This window comes from Carassius auratus, unplaced genomic scaffold, assembly GCF_003368295.1.
Source record: "Carassius auratus strain Wakin unplaced genomic scaffold, ASM336829v1 scaf_tig00030031, whole genome shotgun sequence".
Taxonomy (NCBI): Eukaryota; Metazoa; Chordata; class Actinopteri; order Cypriniformes; family Cyprinidae; genus Carassius; species Carassius auratus.
The window spans coordinates 59185-78737 of NW_020525818.1; the positions used below are offsets into that span (position 1 = coordinate 59185).

General features: G+C 37.2%; 1 protein-coding gene across 2 annotated transcripts; it reads left to right on the forward strand.

Moving 5' to 3' along the window:
- Positions 1-17902, forward strand: LOC113079970 (serine/threonine-protein kinase Nek1-like). Of its 2 annotated transcripts, XM_026252215.1 has the most exons (10): positions 2-72; positions 4580-4616; positions 5533-5657; positions 5751-5841; positions 6091-6194; positions 6751-6834; positions 6914-6981; positions 7096-7179; positions 10376-10430; positions 14862-17902. In XM_026252215.1, the coding sequence occupies exons 2-10, from the start codon at positions 4580-4582 to the stop codon at positions 15936-15938; spliced, it is 1725 nt and encodes a 574-aa protein (XP_026108000.1). In that variant the 5' UTR covers positions 2-72; the 3' UTR covers positions 15939-17902. The 2 variants fall into 2 exon arrangements, with proteins under 2 accessions (XP_026108001.1, XP_026108000.1); XM_026252216.1 differs by lacking the exons at positions 10376-10430; positions 14862-17902 and adding an exon at positions 7447-7536 and having other exon boundaries at positions 1-72.
- Positions 17903-19553: the final 1651 nt, after the last annotated feature.

The window sequence follows — 19553 nt, forward strand, 5'->3', positions numbered from 1 at the left end:
ATTTTGCCATTTCCTGAATTTCAGCTCAGACCCAAAGGAACTCTTTCAAACAAGCTCAAGAACAGCACAAAGGTAAAACTTTACACTGTATAAATGACTGAACCACTTTAAAAACACCGTTAAGCGACCTGCAGTGTATGGATACATTATTGAATCTTGTTTGTTGTTAATTTACAATTGTCCATAGTTGAAGATTTATTTATTTATTTATTTATTATAATTAAAGCTTGTTCCGTGCAACCCAGTATTTGAAGCAGACTATTTTTTTTTCTACATGTAATAATTTTTCATAGTGTTGAAAATGAAGACAGCTAGTATTGTAAGGTCTGTGTGTCGTCAGTTTTTGGATAATATCTGTAGCTAATTTGATTTCTCTAGACCTGTTGTGAACTTGAGTTTAGACATTTGCTAAAAATTACCAAAACATCAGCTAATCAAATAATTCTAATAAAAAAATATATAATATTAAAATAAAGACACTTGGTTAAGATCCTTAGAAAAGATTCTTCAGCATTTAAGATGAGTTAAATAATAATTTTATTGAATCATTTATTAAAGCAGGGACTTGCTCCCACCTACTGGTGATTTTAGCATCATATTGACAGGTCTAAATCAGTCAAGGTGCCAGAACAAAAATGCATTTAGCAGTATTGTTTTACTATGACAAAACATCTCCCATTTCAGGCACCATAATAATTGATTTAAGAAATTATTCTAACTTTTAAAATGTATTTAAAAATTAGACAATTTTTGAAGTCACTGTGTAAAGTAAGCTACAGGACTTACAGAAATACTTGACCATACCATCCCCCCTGTGAAAAAAATAAATAAATATATTTATTCAGGGGGGATGGTATGGTCAAGAATTCCAAAAAAGATTTCACAGCCTTGTCATCTTTGATGTAGCGTAGATCCAAAACACTGCAGACGAATCCAGTATTTAAGTGAGACAGCCTTGACAATGTTTGTGCCATTGTCTGTTGTAATGCACACCTGGCAGTCCTCGCAAAAGCCGCAAGTTGTGAGTGCATCCTCCAGTAATGCAGAAAGTATTTCCACAGTACGGTCATCTGGAAAATCTGCAGTTTGCAAGCATCTTGATTTGTACAGCCCAATATTCGTCAATGTTATAAATGGTGAGGCTCTTAAATGGCTAAGATGTACAGCACAATCATAGGTCTGTGGTAGTGGCAAGAAACCTCACGTTCCTTAGTTTATTTTTCAGCTTTTTGCGGCACTCTTCATATAGCTGAGGCAGTGCAGTTTTGGAATAGTATTTTTTGCCATGGTGTTCGTACCAGAAGTCAATCACTTTAACTAATTTCCTAAACCAGTCTTGTTCCACTGTGCTTAGGGGCATCATTTCCTTTGCTAGAAAGTAAAAAATGGCCCTGGTTATGTCCTTGCTTCTTCTGGAACTCTTTTCATAGGGCATAATAGCCACGAGGGATGACACGATCCATTTTTGCTTCAGTACAGCCCCACTGCTAGCACTGCTTGTTGACGGAGTAGCATTGACCCACATTTGCATGCTCTCGGTGTGATCATTCAGGTGATACTTCTTAAGGTGATGGAATAGGTTGGTTGTGTCAGCAGTCTTGGTTTTCACAAACTGACGACATATTTTATAGATCGTCACTTTTCAGATAGCTAAACCACTTCCATATACCTGAATTCGTGCTACCTTTTTTGTTCACAATTTCATCATCTTTGAATAATAACTATAGGTTAGTTTCACTTTAGTTGCCGCTTCCACTCATTTTTCTTTTTTTTTTTTCTCCGTCATCATGGTGAGTTAGCTTAGCAAAGTGGGGTAGGAAATTCACTTTGTACTGTGACATGTACTTGCATGCTGATTGGCTGTTGTGGCATCTTTCTGCTGTGTGATTGGCTCTTGGATCAATCAATATCGGGTAAAAATGTCCAGAGCTGATCATCATTATTGACATAAATTTTTAATTTTTGTGCTTTCATATATTTAATAAAATCTTTAAATAAATTAGTCTTTTTTATTTTTCTGAATGCTTTAGTCCTATTATGTAATATTACTAAATTGTTCTGTCCTCTAAGTAGCTGCTTTCCTCTTTTTACATTGTCCTTTTTTTGCCTATAATATTCTTAGTAACATCATACAATACTTTCTACTGCTGTTAGTTCTACCTCACTTAGATCTGTAAATGCTTCCTAGTTTATTAAATCTCCATCTTGGAGCTAAAATCACATTACGTTCTATAACAATATAAAAAGTGATTGTGGACTGGATTTTTTTTTTTTCATAGTCTTGTCCATGTCAAAGACTAGTAACAACATTGGCTTTGATGCATTGTTAGTTTTTGTGCAGCATTAGATTTTAATTTTTCTCCCTCATTTGTTGTCTTTGCCCCATTGACCCATTATAACAACATTTTTTGATTGCAAAGCCATGACACCATAATCATTCATTCTTGTGCATGATTATATATATATATATATATATATATATATATATATATATATATATATATATATATATATATATATATATATATATATTACAGTTGATAAGTGGGACCATTAACCCTTTAGATAGGCCTGTGCATTAAAAAAAAGAAGGAAAGCATAGTTTCTGGCTTGCATATGGAGTTATATGGACTATAACAGCAAATTATAGTGTGTGTGTGTGTTTGTGAGTGAGAGAGAGATAGAGAGAGAGAGAGAGAGAGAGAGAGAGAAAGAGATGGTGTGAGAGAGACCTTTGTGCACTTACCTTGATGTAAAAATCTAAACATGCACATCAGTTCTCAGAACTACATGGAGTAAACAATATTAAAAAAAAGATGTGCGTTTATGCACCTGCTGCCTTTTGATGGTGAAAAGTACAGACCAAACAAAAACAAGTGGATTTAAACCATTCTGCGTGTCATTTGATGGTGAGAAGAGCAGCAAGCAAAATGAGAAAGGGCTTAACTTGTACCGAAGTTTTAGAAATTATTGTGCAGCTTGACCCCTCCAGCGAGCTGCAGGATGTATTGTCTTCTCCCTCTGACACCACAGGCTCAGGAAAGTCAGATCCTGATTTTGTTGTGTCATCCTCATCATCCTCTCAAGCTTGCACTGAAGGCGAAGAGGATTCAGAGGATCCTGTATCAGGGTGGATTGGGAGAAACGGTAAAGTGTGCTTTTCTACCAATGTGGAGACAACTCACTTGGGATGACACGTTATGCCATTGCAAAGGGTCCAGAAGTGTGTGTGTGTCTGTGTGTGAGAGAGGGAAAGAGAGACCTTTGTGCACTGAAAATATCAAAATATGCACCTGAGCTCTCAGAAGGTGAGCATGATTTCACCAAGTACAACATGTTCCTGGATCAACATCCTTGTTGATCCTGGAACAACATTCCAATCAACCAATCAGAATTGAGATATAACTTTTCAGTAGATATATGTTTTTGGCATACAATCAGAGTTAGGTGCTTCTACGACCTTGTTAATCAGCTATCATCTCCCACTGGTTTTAGGAATAAAATATGAATATGGTTAGGTTTAGGGGTAGGGATTGTGTAAAGACTATATTTTTGGACAATAATGTTGATCCAGGACCATGAAAAGATGTTGATCCATAAACATGTCTTACTTGGAAAAATTACGGTGACTGCTCTCAGAACTACACAGAGTAAAAAAAAAAAAAAAAAAGTAAGTGTATTCATGCACCTGCTGCCTTTTGATGGTGAGAAGTACAGACAGCCTTTGTGTAAAATGCTTGTATTTTCTTGATGGCAAAGCCAGTTTAAAACCTTAAAATCCTTCAATGATACCCCTTTTGATTATTGTGTAAAAAAAAATACTTTGCATCAGATTTATGAACATAATTTATAATAAATCAAAATACAACACCAACTTCCAATAAACAAATAATCATTTCTAAAACTTCAGTACAAGTCAAGCCCTTTCTCGTGTTGCTTCCTGCTTTTCTCACAATCAAATGACCAGCATGATGGCATGCAAGTGTTTAATCCACGTACCTTGTTTTTTTTTTTTTTAGTCTGTACTTGTCACCACCATTAAAAGGCAGCAGGTGCATAAATACTCTTATTTTGTTTTTGTTTACTCCATGTAGTTCTGAGAGCTGAGGTGTACATTCAGATTTTCTTAAATACCTCAGGGTAAGTGTGCAAAGGTCTCTCTCTCTCTTTATCTCTCTCTCCCTTTCTCCCTCTCTCACTCTCACACACACACACACAATATAATATGCTATTATACTCCATATAGCTCCATATACAAGTCAAAAACGAAGCTTTTTTTTTGCACAGGCCTATCTAAAGGGTTATTGGTCCCACCTAGTGATCAACCATATATATATATATATATATTTTTTTTTTTTTTTTTTTTTTTTTTCAAGACTGAGGTTGATTAATAGATTTATGCAAAAATAAATATATATTTTTGTACTTTGTATTTTGACAAGATAGGATTAAAATTCATAAGGAGATCTTACAGAATTCAGTTGCATTATAGGATGAACACTAACAGGGCCCGATCAATAATATTTAAAGTGTTAATATCACGGACACTTCATTAAGATTGAGTATTTTTCTCCTAAAGATGGCTCAGTATCACAGCACTCCTGCTGGAGTAATCGGTGAGTATTACTTTCATATTAAATTTGAGTAACATTTGTTTTATATTATGTTCCTGTAGCTCAATTGGTCGAGCATTGCCATATCAAGTGCAAGATTGGGGGTTCGATTCCCCGGAGACACATGATATGTAAAAGTTGATAGCCTGAATGCACTGTAAGTCACTTTGGATAAAATGCATACATTTAAATTATTTTTTTTTTATTTAATTTAAAATTTAATATAAATTTCCCTTACAAAAACAATCTGATGGGAATAATAGACCAGAGTGGACCAGAGTCAGGGGAGCAATGAAATAATGCATCTTATTTATTATTGTTTTATCTATTTATTATTATTATTTATTTAATAGTAGCCATTCATTTTAACAAATTGCTGATAACTTACAGGTATGACAACCTACTTGTATGTGTATTCCTCATTAGACAGTCCAGTGTGGTGGCTACACATTTATATTGTAATAGATAATCATAATCTTGTTTTTATTTGTCATAATCTTTGCCATAGAAACCAATGCAGATATTCCAGAAAATGAAAAAAGTGTCAAGAAACAAACTGAAAGTTACTATTACACAGTGTGGAAGTCAATTGTTTAGACCAGGAATCATGAATAATCAAATTTAGAGTGACGCTGTGAACAAACAGTTTTTTGTCTCTGAAATAAATTACTATTCAGGAAAATATATGTAATAGTATTTTATGTAGATTGCATTAAACAAAGTACACATTCAAATGTTTTTATGAATGTTTGGACTGAGTCCTCATTGCATTTACAAAGTTTTGACCAGCAGGGGACACCTTTTGGTGTTTTGAGCACTTTAAAATCATTTCAGTTTATTCAAAGTTTGAAAATCTTTGTTTTGTTGTCTGTAGTGGTTACACTATTTTTGTAGAAATTATTCTAAATCTTGATTACAGAAGTGCTAAAAGAACAAGGATACACCATAGAGAAAGAACTTAGCCGAGGGGCTTCAGGAATAGTGTTTCTGGTGAAAGACACAGAAGGAGACCCTTATGTGATCAAACAGATTAATTCCAGAGATGTAAGCATTTACCAAATATTACTCAAGTATTTCACCATAGAAGTGACAACATTTTCTTAGATTTTTTTCTTTTCTTATTCTTTTTCATTTTAGGAGGAGGAGCTGGATGCAGTCAGAAAGGAAGTTGAAATCCTGGAAAATCTCAGCTTTGGTTATATTGTTACTTATGTGAATTCATTTGAAGGTTTGTTCTTCTTCTTTGTACACTTATTTTCCTTTGTTACATATCAAAAAAAAAGTGGTGATGTTTTGTTGTGTTTCTTAGAAATTAAATACAACTACTAACCACAATGGAGACTGAAGAAGAATAGCAAATATTATATATAAATAAATAAACATAAAAAAAAAAACATCAGTATAGCTGTCAGAGAATGAAGCTATTTTAACATATTATGAGTTAAACTATTCTTTGACTGAATGTTAATTTATTTAGATGATGCGGGACGCATTTATATTGTGATGGAGTACTGTGAAGGAGGAGATCTTTCAAAAGTCATGGAAACACATCAAGGAGAAAGTTATTTTGAAGAACAACAGGTGAGTTTCTTAGGCAGACATACATCCATACTGTACATTCCATGCTATATACTTTAAACAACCGTATCAAAACCAAAATTTGTGATACAAAACAAAACATGAATGCTACAATGCTACACCCATAAAATACAAAACCCTTGTGTGGACATCACACACACACACACACACACACACACACACACACACACACACACACACACACACACACACATTTGTTTTTGTGTAAAGTGTGTTCATCCCATAGGTGTAATGGTTTTTATTCTGTACAAACTGTATATTCTATCGCCCTTCACCAACCCTACACCTAACCTTAACCCTCACAGGAAACTTTGTGCATTTTTACTTTCTCAAAAAAACTCATTCTGTATGATTTATAAGTGTTTTGAAAAGTGGGGACATGGGTTATGTCCTCATAAGTCACCCTCTCCTTGTAATATCTGTGTCATACCCATGTTATTATACAGAGTTGTGTCCTGATATGACAAAAAAACACAAGCGCGCGCACACACACACATTCAAGACTCACTAATACACACACCTTTCTCCATGTGTGCAGATTCTTGACTGGCTTGTTCAGATTTGTCTGGCTCTGCGTTATATCCATGAGAAGAACATTCTTCACAGAGATATTAAACCTCAGGTATGCACTGATAAAGCTCAATAAATCATATCACAAAGTCAAATCTGTTAGACTTCTGAGATTTCTGTTTTCACTGTAGAATATCTTCCTGACTGAAGATGGTTACATCAATCTGGGAGATTTTGGATGCTCAAAAGTATTGGAAAGGTAAATAAAAAAACAGTAATGGGGACTAGAGATGGATCAAAATGCTAATTATTGGCCAAAACCAAAAGTCCTGGACATTTATAGGTTTGAGTTTACATTGTGTTATCTTTGCAGAGCTGATGGATATGCTAATTCAGTTGTGGGTGCAAAGCTCTATTTCAGCCCAGAAGTTTGTCAGAGGAGATATAATTCCAAGAGGTAAGCTTGTAAGAGTGTATAAAGAGTGTATATAAACTGTTATGTTCAGGATCATAAAATGGTTTCAATTTCCTTAAGATCTTTCCATGAAGGCTATTTTAGTTGTCTAAAAATATAACAGTTACGTGTTTTAAACTCTAAAAAGGGAGTTAGTGGTGTTGTAAATATTATTTAAACAATTAAGGTGAAAATGTGTATTGGTTAGGTTGTAGATCAATGCACATGTTAATACAGTTGCCTGTGTTGCTTTTTTTTTGTTAATGACAGTGAAGTCAGAAGATTGTTCCTACTTGTGCTGTTTTAACAGCATACAAGAATTTAATTCAACAACATGATTCAAAATCAGATTCCAGTGTTTTCCATCCACTCAAAATCACACACATTTGAGATTTAAAATATAAAAGCAGAAAGCACATTTACAGTTGCAATCAAAATTACTCAACCCCCTAGAGACTGCAGTACTTTACAAATACAAGCTTTTGTGAAGATCCAGGATAAAAGAAAAATTGTATCTATAACAGTTCACTTGCATATTATAAGTGATATTGTCAATATATAATCTAATACTTTTGAGTTATAAGATTTTTTTTTTAATAATACTGCTATGTCATAAATATTCAACCCCTATTCAACATTGCTGTTTTTAAATCACTTATTTGCATGGTGGGGAATAAAACAGTCTCAAAACACAATTGAGCTTTTAGAAACTCTATTAAAAACAGAATTAGCTTGAGCCGTTACACATACAGTTAGCCCATGCATGTGTTGAAGTTGAGTAGCAAAAGTGTCAACAGAGATCTCACAAAAATCTGCAATGTTAAGCCAAAGACTTGCAAGATGACTCGATGAAAGGAGGAAAACCATTTCAAAGCAGTGTGTAAGAAGATCAGCAGACAAGTATTGCCTTTATGTTGAGACATCTGGTATAATATCACTCTTGATCAAGAAGAACAAAGGACAACTTGAACTTGATAAAATTCATTTGTGTAGACTTGTGGAGCTCTGGAGGAATGTTATATGGAGTGATGTGAACAAACTGGAACTTTTTGGACCCATGGATCAGCTGTATGTCTGCTGCAAAAAAGGCAAAGCTCATAAGCAGAAGAAAACCATTTCCATCCACAAACTTGGAGGTGGATCAGTCCTGTTATGGGGTTTCTTTACTGTAGAAGGAAGTGAAAATCCTGACTGTATGAAGGACATCATGGATTCTTTAAAGTGTCAGGCCATTTTGACACGAATTGTGATGCCTTTGGTGCAAAAACTGAAGCTGATGATCAATGGACTTTCCTGCAGGCCAGTCATACCAAAGTACACATCCAAATCTACTACTGCTTGGTTCAGGGATCAGTCATAGAATGTACTTGAGTGACCTGTTCAGTCTCCAGGCTTAATTCTCATTTCAAATATCTGATTGAATTTGAAGAAAGCAGTGGCAATGTGAAAACCAAAGATTATCAGTGATCTGAAAGCTTTTTCAGGCGATGAATGGTCCAAAACTGTAGTAGAGAGGTGGCAGAAGCTTCTAAACACTTACAGACAGCGTTTATTGGTGATTTTAAAGAATAAAAGATTCTGCACAAAGGGGGTTGAATAATTTTGAACATAAATGTTTAGAGCCAATTCGAATTTTATCATGATCCATCAATGTTCCATTCTCAGAATCACTCAAAAGTGTATTAACAAACTTTCTCTAATACTTTACTGATGCATTTGTTAAATTGATTTCCTAAAATGTTATCCTCCAGAGCAAATTGTCTTGCAAGTCAAGGGGGTTGAATAATTTTGATTGCAACTGCAACTAAAAATATTGAATGCATTGTGTCACAGACTAAAAAATACATGATTTATTCAGGTAGATTCCATTAAAGAAATCTTTAAAACTACTCAAAAATGTAATGAGTATTTTTGTAACCATAAATTTTTTTTTAAGTAGATAGCACATATACACCCAGCCAGCAATGACGTGGGGCCCAGATGGGTTAAGTACGGGATCCATGGTTACTGTGTGGGCATGGGCTTTGGCTGGGTGAAATCAGCAGGTCCCATGTAGGTTATGTAGTATAAGTCCCACATAGAAAGTCCATATGAGCAGATTACATGGGCCCCATAAGGGACAGGCATGGGCCAACTTGGGCATGGGTTTGAACTGAGAACACATATACGGGTCCTGCATAGCATATTTATGGTCCAAGTGGACATGGGTTTGAACTGGGAACACATATATGGGTCCTGCATGGCATATTTATGGGCTGAGTGGGGATGGCCGGAAAAAGGAGCGTCCACCACACAGACGCCATGAGTGAATTTTGTATTAATGTAGTTTTTAGAGAGGTTTTTTTTTCAGAGTTGTTTTTTTTAATATATTTTTGATTTGTTACTGGTATGTTTGTAACATTTAAATCTTTTTTTTTAAGATCATTTTTGTTGTTCAATTTAACAATATATTTAATTCCAGTTCAAAGCGTCAAGTGTCTTGTATTTATCTTGGACTTATATTCATTCTTCATTTTTGTTTCCTTAAACCATTTGGCATGGTTGGGCTTAGATGGGCCTTGCATGAATTGCCAAGTTAGGACCCACATAAGATCCTTTCAGAGCCCACTTTAAGCCCATAGGGGCATTCACGGTTGAATCCTGGTGCAAGCCCACTTTAAACCACTTTAGGCAGGTGGGGCCAAAATGGGTCTGACATGAATTACCCAGTTAAGACCCACATAAGACCCTTACAGATCCCACTTAAAACCCTTCTTGGCATCCACGGCTGGCCCCCGTATGGATCCCGGGTGCAAGCCCACTTTAAACGCCCTTTAAGCAGGTGGGGCCCAAATGGGTCTGTAATGAATTGTCCAGTTTAGATCCCACATAACACCCTTATAGATCCCTTTTAAAGCACATCTGGGCATCCACGGCTGGATCCTGGATGCAAACCCACTTTAGACCCATTTGGGCAGGTGGGGCCCAAATGGGTCTGACATGAATTGCCCAATTAAGACCCATGCAGTACCCTTACAGGTCCCACTTTTAGTACGTCTGGGCTTCCATGGCTTGCCCCAATGTGGATCCCGGGTGCAAGCCCATAATAGGGCCTACATTTGACGCCCATGAAGCCCTCATCTGTGCCCCACATGTCATTGCTGGCTGGGCAGTGCACACAAACTTATTGATTTTCACTGTCATGCATTGGCTATTTTAGTGACATATGGTCATTGGGATGGGTGCTCCATGATCTCTGCATGCTTGATGTGTGGGTGAGTAGTTTTTTATTATTTATTTCCAAAAAACACCATATTACTGTCACATTTTCAGTCAAGTGATAACTTGCCAAAATGTACAAATAAAAGAGTCATTACATGACGCAAATCAGGACATCTAAACAACAAGCAAACTAAACAAAACAGTGTGCTGTGCAAAAAGAGTACAGGACCCTGAACAGATCAAACTGATGAACTAAATACACAGAGGATACAAAATACAGGACTAGCATGCGTGATGATTGAATCAGTTTCCATGACAACAGATTGTGACTGGAACTTAAAACAAAGGAGACATGTGAAACAAACTAAAAATCCATGAAAATGAAACAAAAGAGTGTAATTGTGACAGAACATCCCCCCTCTGGGCAGTGGCGGCCTTGTGCTGTTAAGGGGCTGAGGAGGTAGTTCCTTAGGTGTATGAAGAACTCATGAAGGAGGAAGCCACAGTGGAAAGAACCAGGGAGGTGAGGATGGGACGAGAGGAGAGGTCAGGTGATACACGTGGATGCAAATTCATAGTGGAGTTGACGAAGGGAGAAGCAATGATGGAGTCTTCAATTCAATTCAATTCAAGTTTATTTGTAGCGCTTATTACAATACGAATCGTTACAAAGCAACTTTACAGAAAATAATGTTTCTACAATATTTAGTAGTAGCTTATGGTGGTGACTGTCAGTTTGTGCGCGTATGACAGGATTTTTAGAAAAAATGAATACAAGACGTAGTCAGCTAGACGATGAACATTATTAATTTTATTAATTAATAATTGTTATATGATGCAGTCACACATGTAGCAATAATTGTTAGTTCTGTTTGTTGATTCAGGGTTAGCATCATCTGAGGTCCTCTGAGAGTCAGCATCATCTCTTCTCAGGTGTTCTGGATCCAGACTGGAGCTTGTGTAAATCCTAGTTACCCGTGGCAAAACATAGAAACAAAATAGAGACATCATTAGCATAACTGCTGATCCAACAAACTAAAATTAGTTTAACCCAAGCTTCTTGACTGATGACATCCAGGGAATGATTGATAGAAAAGAAGATATTGATAGTAGAGCCCTAAGTACAGATGGAGATCTGATGGGACACCGATGGTTCAGGCGACCAAGGCGTAACCACAGTGCCAAATGTTCAAGCTGGAGCCCAGACTGAGGCAGAGTGTTGTGAATGGGGCCCGAAGCAGAGCCAGCTGAAGCAGTAGAGTGGGTAGATGGAGCACAGTGGAAGGCTCTTGAATCCGTGGCACAGGCAGTGTGATGGATGTCAAAAGGTAGAGCCAGAGGGATGTGAGAGTCTGGTGGAGCCAACAGGTCATTGGAGCAATGGGACCAGCAGTTTGAGGAGAAGACTGGGGATCCACTTGCTTGGTGACCACAAGACCCGAGGCTCATCCAAAGCAAGGCATCAGGTGATAAGACAATGGGTTGAAGGGAACCAGCAAAGATGGGGCTGAAGGACTGGGTGAATCTTGATGAGGAGTCGGGAGAGGGAGGACAGGCATGATTAGTGAACACACTTTCATCATGAAACGGGCTTTATGCTGGGCAGGACCAGCGGAGATAATGACCCAGGAGACACAGGAGACACAGGGTGAGGAGCATTATCTCAGTTTCCCAATCACTCAGCCAGACTGTACTGTCCCCCTCCACTAAATGAATGGATATTGCCGGCTCACACAGTTGATCAGACTCACTGTGGGGCATCGACTCTGGGGCGATTGTCAGTGCTCTCCTCCTCTCAGGCGCTGCCTCATTCATCATCGCAGATGAAAGCTACCTGTCTATGGTGGGCTCTGTGGTTTGGTGGGCTTTAAACCTGCAGTGGCTGCACTAGATATTATTAATTCAGGGCAGACACACTGCAGACACCTCTTTCCAATGTCCCATCCTCATGTTAGCTAAGTCCCTTGGTCCCTCATTTGCTCCAATACAGAACAATGATTTTATGATCTGTCTGATAGGCAAGCTGGCCAAAAACAAAGAGTATAGTCTCCAAATGAATGCTTCTCCCTTTATTCCATTTGCTTATGATCATAACTGTGACAAATACATCAACAACTACAGCAGGACGTCTCCATGTAGTATGTATTGAACCTGTATATATTTGCTTAGCGGTTTTGGAAAATGACTAAGTTCCACTTTATGCGCCGATAGCTAAGTTAACAACACAGAGATATTTAAAGCAGTTTTACTCACCGCCTGCGGTTCCAACACACGATCGTGACCCTTTTTCGTTGGGACTGCATTATCCTTAAGAAATAAACGATACGCAAATCCGGCATCAAACTGGGCTTTGTTTGTAAAACAAGCATCTTCGAAATGCAGGGAACAAACAAAAACACTTGCACAACTCCGTTGATGCTCTGTAAAAATAAACTCCATCCACTGGTCCCTTAATGCTGTTTTTTTTTGGTAATCTGTGCAGGGTTGTCTTGCCCTGGCAACCAAAAACACACTTCTTTTGTGACATTTCGCTCTCGCTCTGATCATTGAATGTGTGTGCTCTGCTCTACGGGAGCGCGCGCTCTTCCGGCAGACGTGCCCTTAGGACCCATATAAGGAAATTCCGCTCCATCTAACGTCACACAGAGCCATACTCGAAAAAAACTTTCCGAAACTTGTGACAAACCGGAAGGAGTATTTTTGGAACAAAAATACTCCTTCAAATGTACAACTTAATTTTTGAAACTTTGTCCATGTTTAACATGGGAATCCAACTCTTTAACAGTGTAACAAACTCAGTATGCATGAAATAGCATTTCACCCCCCCTTTAATGATGAGAGATCTCACCAGAGAGCAGAATTCAGTCAGTGAGAACACACAGTGAACAAAACACCAGTGTTTCAGCGATGACTCATCAGAACGCCTCTGATTGGTCATTGCATTCAAAAGCTCAACAGAATCATGTGTGATTGGTTATAATGACCAATTACACTCACCTAAATAATTATTAGGAACACCATACTAATACTGTGTTTGACCCCCTTTCGCCTTCAGAACTTCAGAATTCTATGTGGCATTGATTCAACAAGGTGTTGAAAGAATTCTTTACAAATGTTGGCCCATTTTGATAGGATATCACCTTGCAGTTGATGGAGATTTGTGGGATGCATATCAAGGGCATGAAGCTCCCGTTCCACCACATCCCAAAGCTGCTCTATTGGGCTGAGATCTGGTGACTCTGTGGGCCATTTTAGTACAGTGAACTCACTGTCATGTTTAAGAAACCAATTTGAAATGATTCGAGGGTTTGTGACATGGTGCATTATCCTGCTCAAAGTAGCCATCAGAGGATGGGTACATGGTGGTCATAAAGGGATGGACATGGTCATAAACAATGCTCAGGTAGGCCATGGCATTTAAACAATGCCCAATTGGCACTAAGGGGCCTAAAGTGTGCCAAGAAAACATCCCCCACACCATTACACCAACAGCAGCCTGCACAGTGGTAACAAGGCATGATGGATCCATGTTCACATTCTGTTTATGCCAAATTCTGACTCTACCATCTGAATGTCTCAACAGAAATCGAGACTCATCAGACCAGGCAACATTTGTCCAGTATTCAACTCTCCAATTTTGGTGAGCTCGTGCAAATTGTAGCCTCTTTTTCTTATTTGTAGTGGAGATGAGTGGTCCCCGGTGGGGTCTTCTGTTGTTGTAGCCCATCTCCCTCAAGGTTGTGCGTGTTGTGGCTTCACAAATGCTTTACTGCATACCTCGGTTGTAACGAGTGGTTATTTCAGTCAAAAATGCTCTTCAAAGCATTCAAATCAGTCGGCCCATTCTCTTCTGACTTCTAGCATCAACAAGGCATTTTTACCCACAGGACTGCCGCATACTGGATGTTTTTCCCTTTTCACACCATTCTTTGTAAACCCTAGAAATGGTTGTGCGTGAAAATCCCAGTAACTGAGCAGATTGTGAAATACTCAGACCGGCCCGTCTGGCACCAACAACCATGCCACGCTCAAAATTGCTTAAATCACCTTTAATTCCCATTCTGACATTCAGTTTGGAGTTCAGGAGATTGTCTTGACCAGGACCACACTCCTAAATGCATTGAAGCAACTGCCATGTGATTGGTTGATTAGATAATTTCATTAATGAGAAACTGAACAGGTGTTCCTAATGATCCTTTAGGTGAGTGTATATCACTTTGAAAACTCATCTGGCTCAGCTCCAGTCAAAGCATAGATGAATATTTGAATTTAGCAGTTAGTGATGTGCTACACAGAATCAAATAAAGCAAATATTATTTGCCTATTTTTCATTTTTGTTTTCTTTTGGAAGCTGCATTCAAAATACTCTTGTGTATCATGCATCACTGGTTGCAATTATCTCCAGCTATTTTTTATTTCTTTTTTTTTCTTCAGCCCCTACTGACACTAACCAGATTTTTTTATTATTAATAATTCCTCCACAGGCAGATGGCATGCAGCGTTACGTAATTCATGCAGTCAGCATGACAGGAAACCTCCCTCAGATCTCAGAGAGATACTCAGCAGAACTGAGAGAATTAATCAGACAAATGCTCAACCTTGACCCTAGAGAAAGGCCTTCAGTTGAAGATATTCTAGCAAAACCATTCCTGGAAGATGCAGTGGACAGAAACAGCAGAACTCCACAGGCACTGATTCAGTGTTTCATTAAGTCTGTCAACAGCTATGATAAGTCCTACAACCAGCACTATAAAGACCTTGAAGCCTTAGTTAGTGAGTGGGGAAGAATAACAGATTCGATGGAGTCTGCACATTACAGCGCCACAGCCGGCAGTCTGTCAGGTTCAGTGATTGGAGCAGCTGGAGGAATCACTGCATTAGTTGGTTTAATTTTGGCACCGTTCACTCTCGGTGCATCTCTGATTGTTACTGGTGTCGGTGTTGGAGTTGGAGTTGCAGGTGGAGTAACAGGTGCTGCATCCACCATTACTAATACTGTACAACAAAAATCATTTAGAAAGAGCCTTGAACAAATTCAGCAAAAGTATGAATCTGTAAGCGAACCAATTCTCACACCGCTGAATACACTGAGAAAGGTACTGAAAAAAATCACAAAGTTCAGTTTTTTTTTTGGCACATCAACTTTTGACAATGTAGAAATATCATGCAATTTAGACAGAAGAAGTATGTTCTGTGCCACACAACTCATGAATTTAGGTCTGCTGGCAAATGTTAGCAGAATTGCTACTCAGACTGCGAGAGTAGGACGAGTAGTAGCAGAAGCAGTCTCAGGTGTGTTAAGTGGACTACTAGTCATACTTGATGTCGCCTTCATAGTGATGGATTCGGTAGACATACACCAGATGAGACAGGGACAAGTAAATGATCCAGAAAGGGTCAATTCCAGTGTTCTCAAATCCATTGCAGAGATGAGGAAAACACATAATGAGCTTTGCAATGTCCTGAAGGAAATGCAGAGAACCAGAGAGGAACTAAAAGACTACATGTATATAGAATTGGCCAACGATGACAGGGAAATAGAAAATGATTTAAATAGTTAAAACATATAGATATGATTTCAGTCAGAGAATCAGGAAACCTACTACATTGCTCTGAAACCAGAATTCATGTGTGTAGCGTGTGGTTGAGTTTTTGTGATTATATTAAGTTAAGTCACCTTTTGTTTATATATAGTGCTTTTTAAAATATAAATGTTACAAAACAAATCAGGTTTATAATGATAACAGAAAAAAAAATACAACAAAGTTTGAAAAAACAACAACAACAACAACAACAACAAAAATGTATTTGTTCAGCTTGAGTCATTGAAGATCTTAAGTTATCAATTTATTTGATTTAATCTATTCAGTAGCCCTGGAGAAAACAGTCATGTCACAGTCCATTTAGTTCAGTCAAAATAGTAAGAATATAGTTGAATAGTAGGTGTCCACAACTAAACAAGCCAGAGGCGACAGCGGGAAGGAACTCAAATTCCATGACAGAACGGAGAGGGAAAAAGATAGATAGATAGATAGATAGATAGATAGATAGATAGATAGATAGATAGATAGATAGATAGATAGAGTTATGTTAGTTAGAAAGTTTTATGGTCCTGTCACAGCGATTATTTAATATTTTTGGTTTAATAAATCAATTTTTTTGCGCTTGAGTCTTTGTTACCTATTCATTCCGCGACATATAGAATAACATTAAAAAAATATAGCAGATACAATATATCCATTATTTACAAGTGTTTTCTATTACACAGAGGTGTATGTTTGTTTATGAATTAGCATTTATGTATTACTGTTCATTTTATAAGTACTTAATGGTGATTTGTGGGCAATTAATATACTTTGCCAAGGTAATTGTTTATGTATATTGTGTTATGTTCTGATTTCGTTTTGTTTTACTTTGTTTGCTCTGTTTCTGTTTGCCTTTCTTTATAAATTAGTTTCAGTGTTTACTCATTTAGTCTCTAGTTTGTTGCTATGGTTATTCATTGATTATCAGATTCCTTTCACCTTATTTTTATATCCCTCTATTTCAGTTTAAGCTGGTTGATTTTCATTATTGTCAGTGTTGAGTATGCATTACTGTTTTCTAGGGATGTGCCGAACGAGGCTAAGAATTAATGGCCAAACATTTCAAAATTCACATTGTTTTTGCATATGAATGTTTGTTTGTTTTTTACACGGTTTAATTGTGATTATTAGTAACTGAAGCCCCTTTATCTCAAGCTCTCTACTGTTATGTTCAAGTCATGTTGGGTGGACATGACTTGTGTAGAAAAGTGAAATTGCCCTCCTGTTTCGTTCAAAGTGACTTGAATGCACTTGACGTCCTAATAACAACTTGTCAACTCATAAATATGAACCTCGCAAGAGGACTCGAATGCACCATTAACTGGTCAGTCATTTGCATCCACATTTTTGTAGTTTTTTAAACACTTTTTATTCATGTTTGTAGTTCTGAACCCAATCCTTTGCCAAAATGCAGTGGATTGTGGGGAATATTATCAATTAGAATGTTGCAGGAATCCAGACACTTCCAAAATCTACCTGAAATAATAGATAATCCGGGGACTTCTGGTATATTATTTTCAACATATTCAAAATATTTAAAAGTTATTTATAATAGTTTTTCTTGTTGCTTATGTGCAATGGTTGAATAACAATTTATGTCCCTTGAATCATTTTATTCTAACACATTCTGCACACGAGTCTCGACCCACCCACCATCACCCATCAAATCTTGTGCCGCACACCACTGTTGCTTCTGCTCCCGTGGGAGTGCAGGTCTCTTCTTCGAAGCTTTTGACGCTTTGGTGCTATACTTCACCATCTGGTGGTCAGGAAAAATTCCTACACCAACTGTGTCATTCAGATGTTTTGATCTAGGTTGTCATTATAATGTTTATTTGTATATTTAATAAGCATATATGTCATTAGCAAGATGCAGCGATAAGAGTTTCCAAATTTCCCTGTATTTTGCAAAATACAATGACAATAAAGACTTTCTGTTCTTCATTTTTACTTGTATCAAACTTTTTGAGAAAGCACTTTATTCTTTTTGGGAACAGTGGTTGAGCCCTTATGGTGTTCAGACAACAGACATTCACATGTAATCGTTTTTGCTAGTAGTCCTTTAATTAACAGGAATACACCATTTTAAAGCTAAATACATATAGGTATGGCCAATATAATTATAACTTTGCACTAAATGAATATGGGACAGTGCAATCAAAGTGCTTTGTGTTTGAGCCCGGCGTGACATAGTAAGGTAACAAAGCTTAATTTAGGTCACATGACAGACTCATTTCAAGCAATGCTCTGGAACACTGTTTCGAAGCACTAGTGTGTGTCGCCACTGGGTGTCGATCTACCTATTCCTTCTGTGGATTTGGATTTGGGGAAATAGTGTATCACTGAGCAGAACTATCTTTATAAAAGTATGTTGTTTTCTTTTTATCTTGACTCTGCATAATGCATATTAAAGTAATGTTTATAAGCGCAACACTGCTTTGTTTACAACGGTTACCAATGAAATAGGATGTCCGTTTCATGAACAAAATGTTCTTTTGAACCAGTTTACCAAATCATAAGGAATCGTCCAGAAGGGTTTGCATCTCAGAAAATGTATCTACAATTTTCTAAAGTTTCTCACTTTCAGACTAGCTTGACAGTCCCTACGACTTAAAATAAATCAATAGGCCTACCCTGGAGTATGTGTTACCCTTGTAACTCCAGAAGCACTGAAACATGCTGTGCAGACTGGGAGAAGATGAGCACGAGCCGCTGATATACTGAACAAACGGTACTGCTACAGCGGTTCTCGAGTCAACAGTTCTCGAATCACCAGTAAACTGAACCGAGAACCGTTTCTTTCAGACACTTTCAACACATGAGAACCAATGAGCATTGAGATACTGAGCATGCATGAAGCTGTCACTGTCTAGCTGATTATTTCAGAAAACTGATGCTGAGCTGATATTAATTCATGAACATGAGTTAACCGAGGACTTGAACAAGGGGGCAAATTTGATTAAATTAAGTTGATTTAATAACAGATAAAACTAACAGTAAAATTTAAATGCAACTTGATATATTAAACAACATTTTAGCATAATGCACATGAAACTGTTCAGTAAAAACATGCAAATGATTTTTACTATTTACTAATGTGTATGCATGTTATATTTTATTCTGTACGAATTTCTGTACGGTTATGGTTCTGTTATAATTTCTGCAAAAAGTTGATAAAGACTTCACTTTCTTTATTTCTATATCTTTAAGACATTAGTGTTTGCATATCGCTTTTGTAAAACATAAATGTAAGAAACTTATCCAAGATGATGATGATGATGGTTATTGGTATGTATCTTAAGTTATGATTACAAATTACTTTTAATGTTTGAATGTACTTTCACTTGCTGGGATGATAGAATTTACGTCATTATGTGAAGACCGTTTTTTTTTTTTTTTTTTTTAACCGGGTTATTGAAACAAACTGTCTAAAATAACTGGTTCACAGTAAATAACTAGTATGTAATCAGAGTGTGGCTGTGTTCGAAATGGCATACTAACATACTGCATACTGCCTACTGCCCAGTACAGAGTGTATACTGCCTACTTTTTTGTAGAATTTGTGTGTGAAACAGTATACAATAAACAACA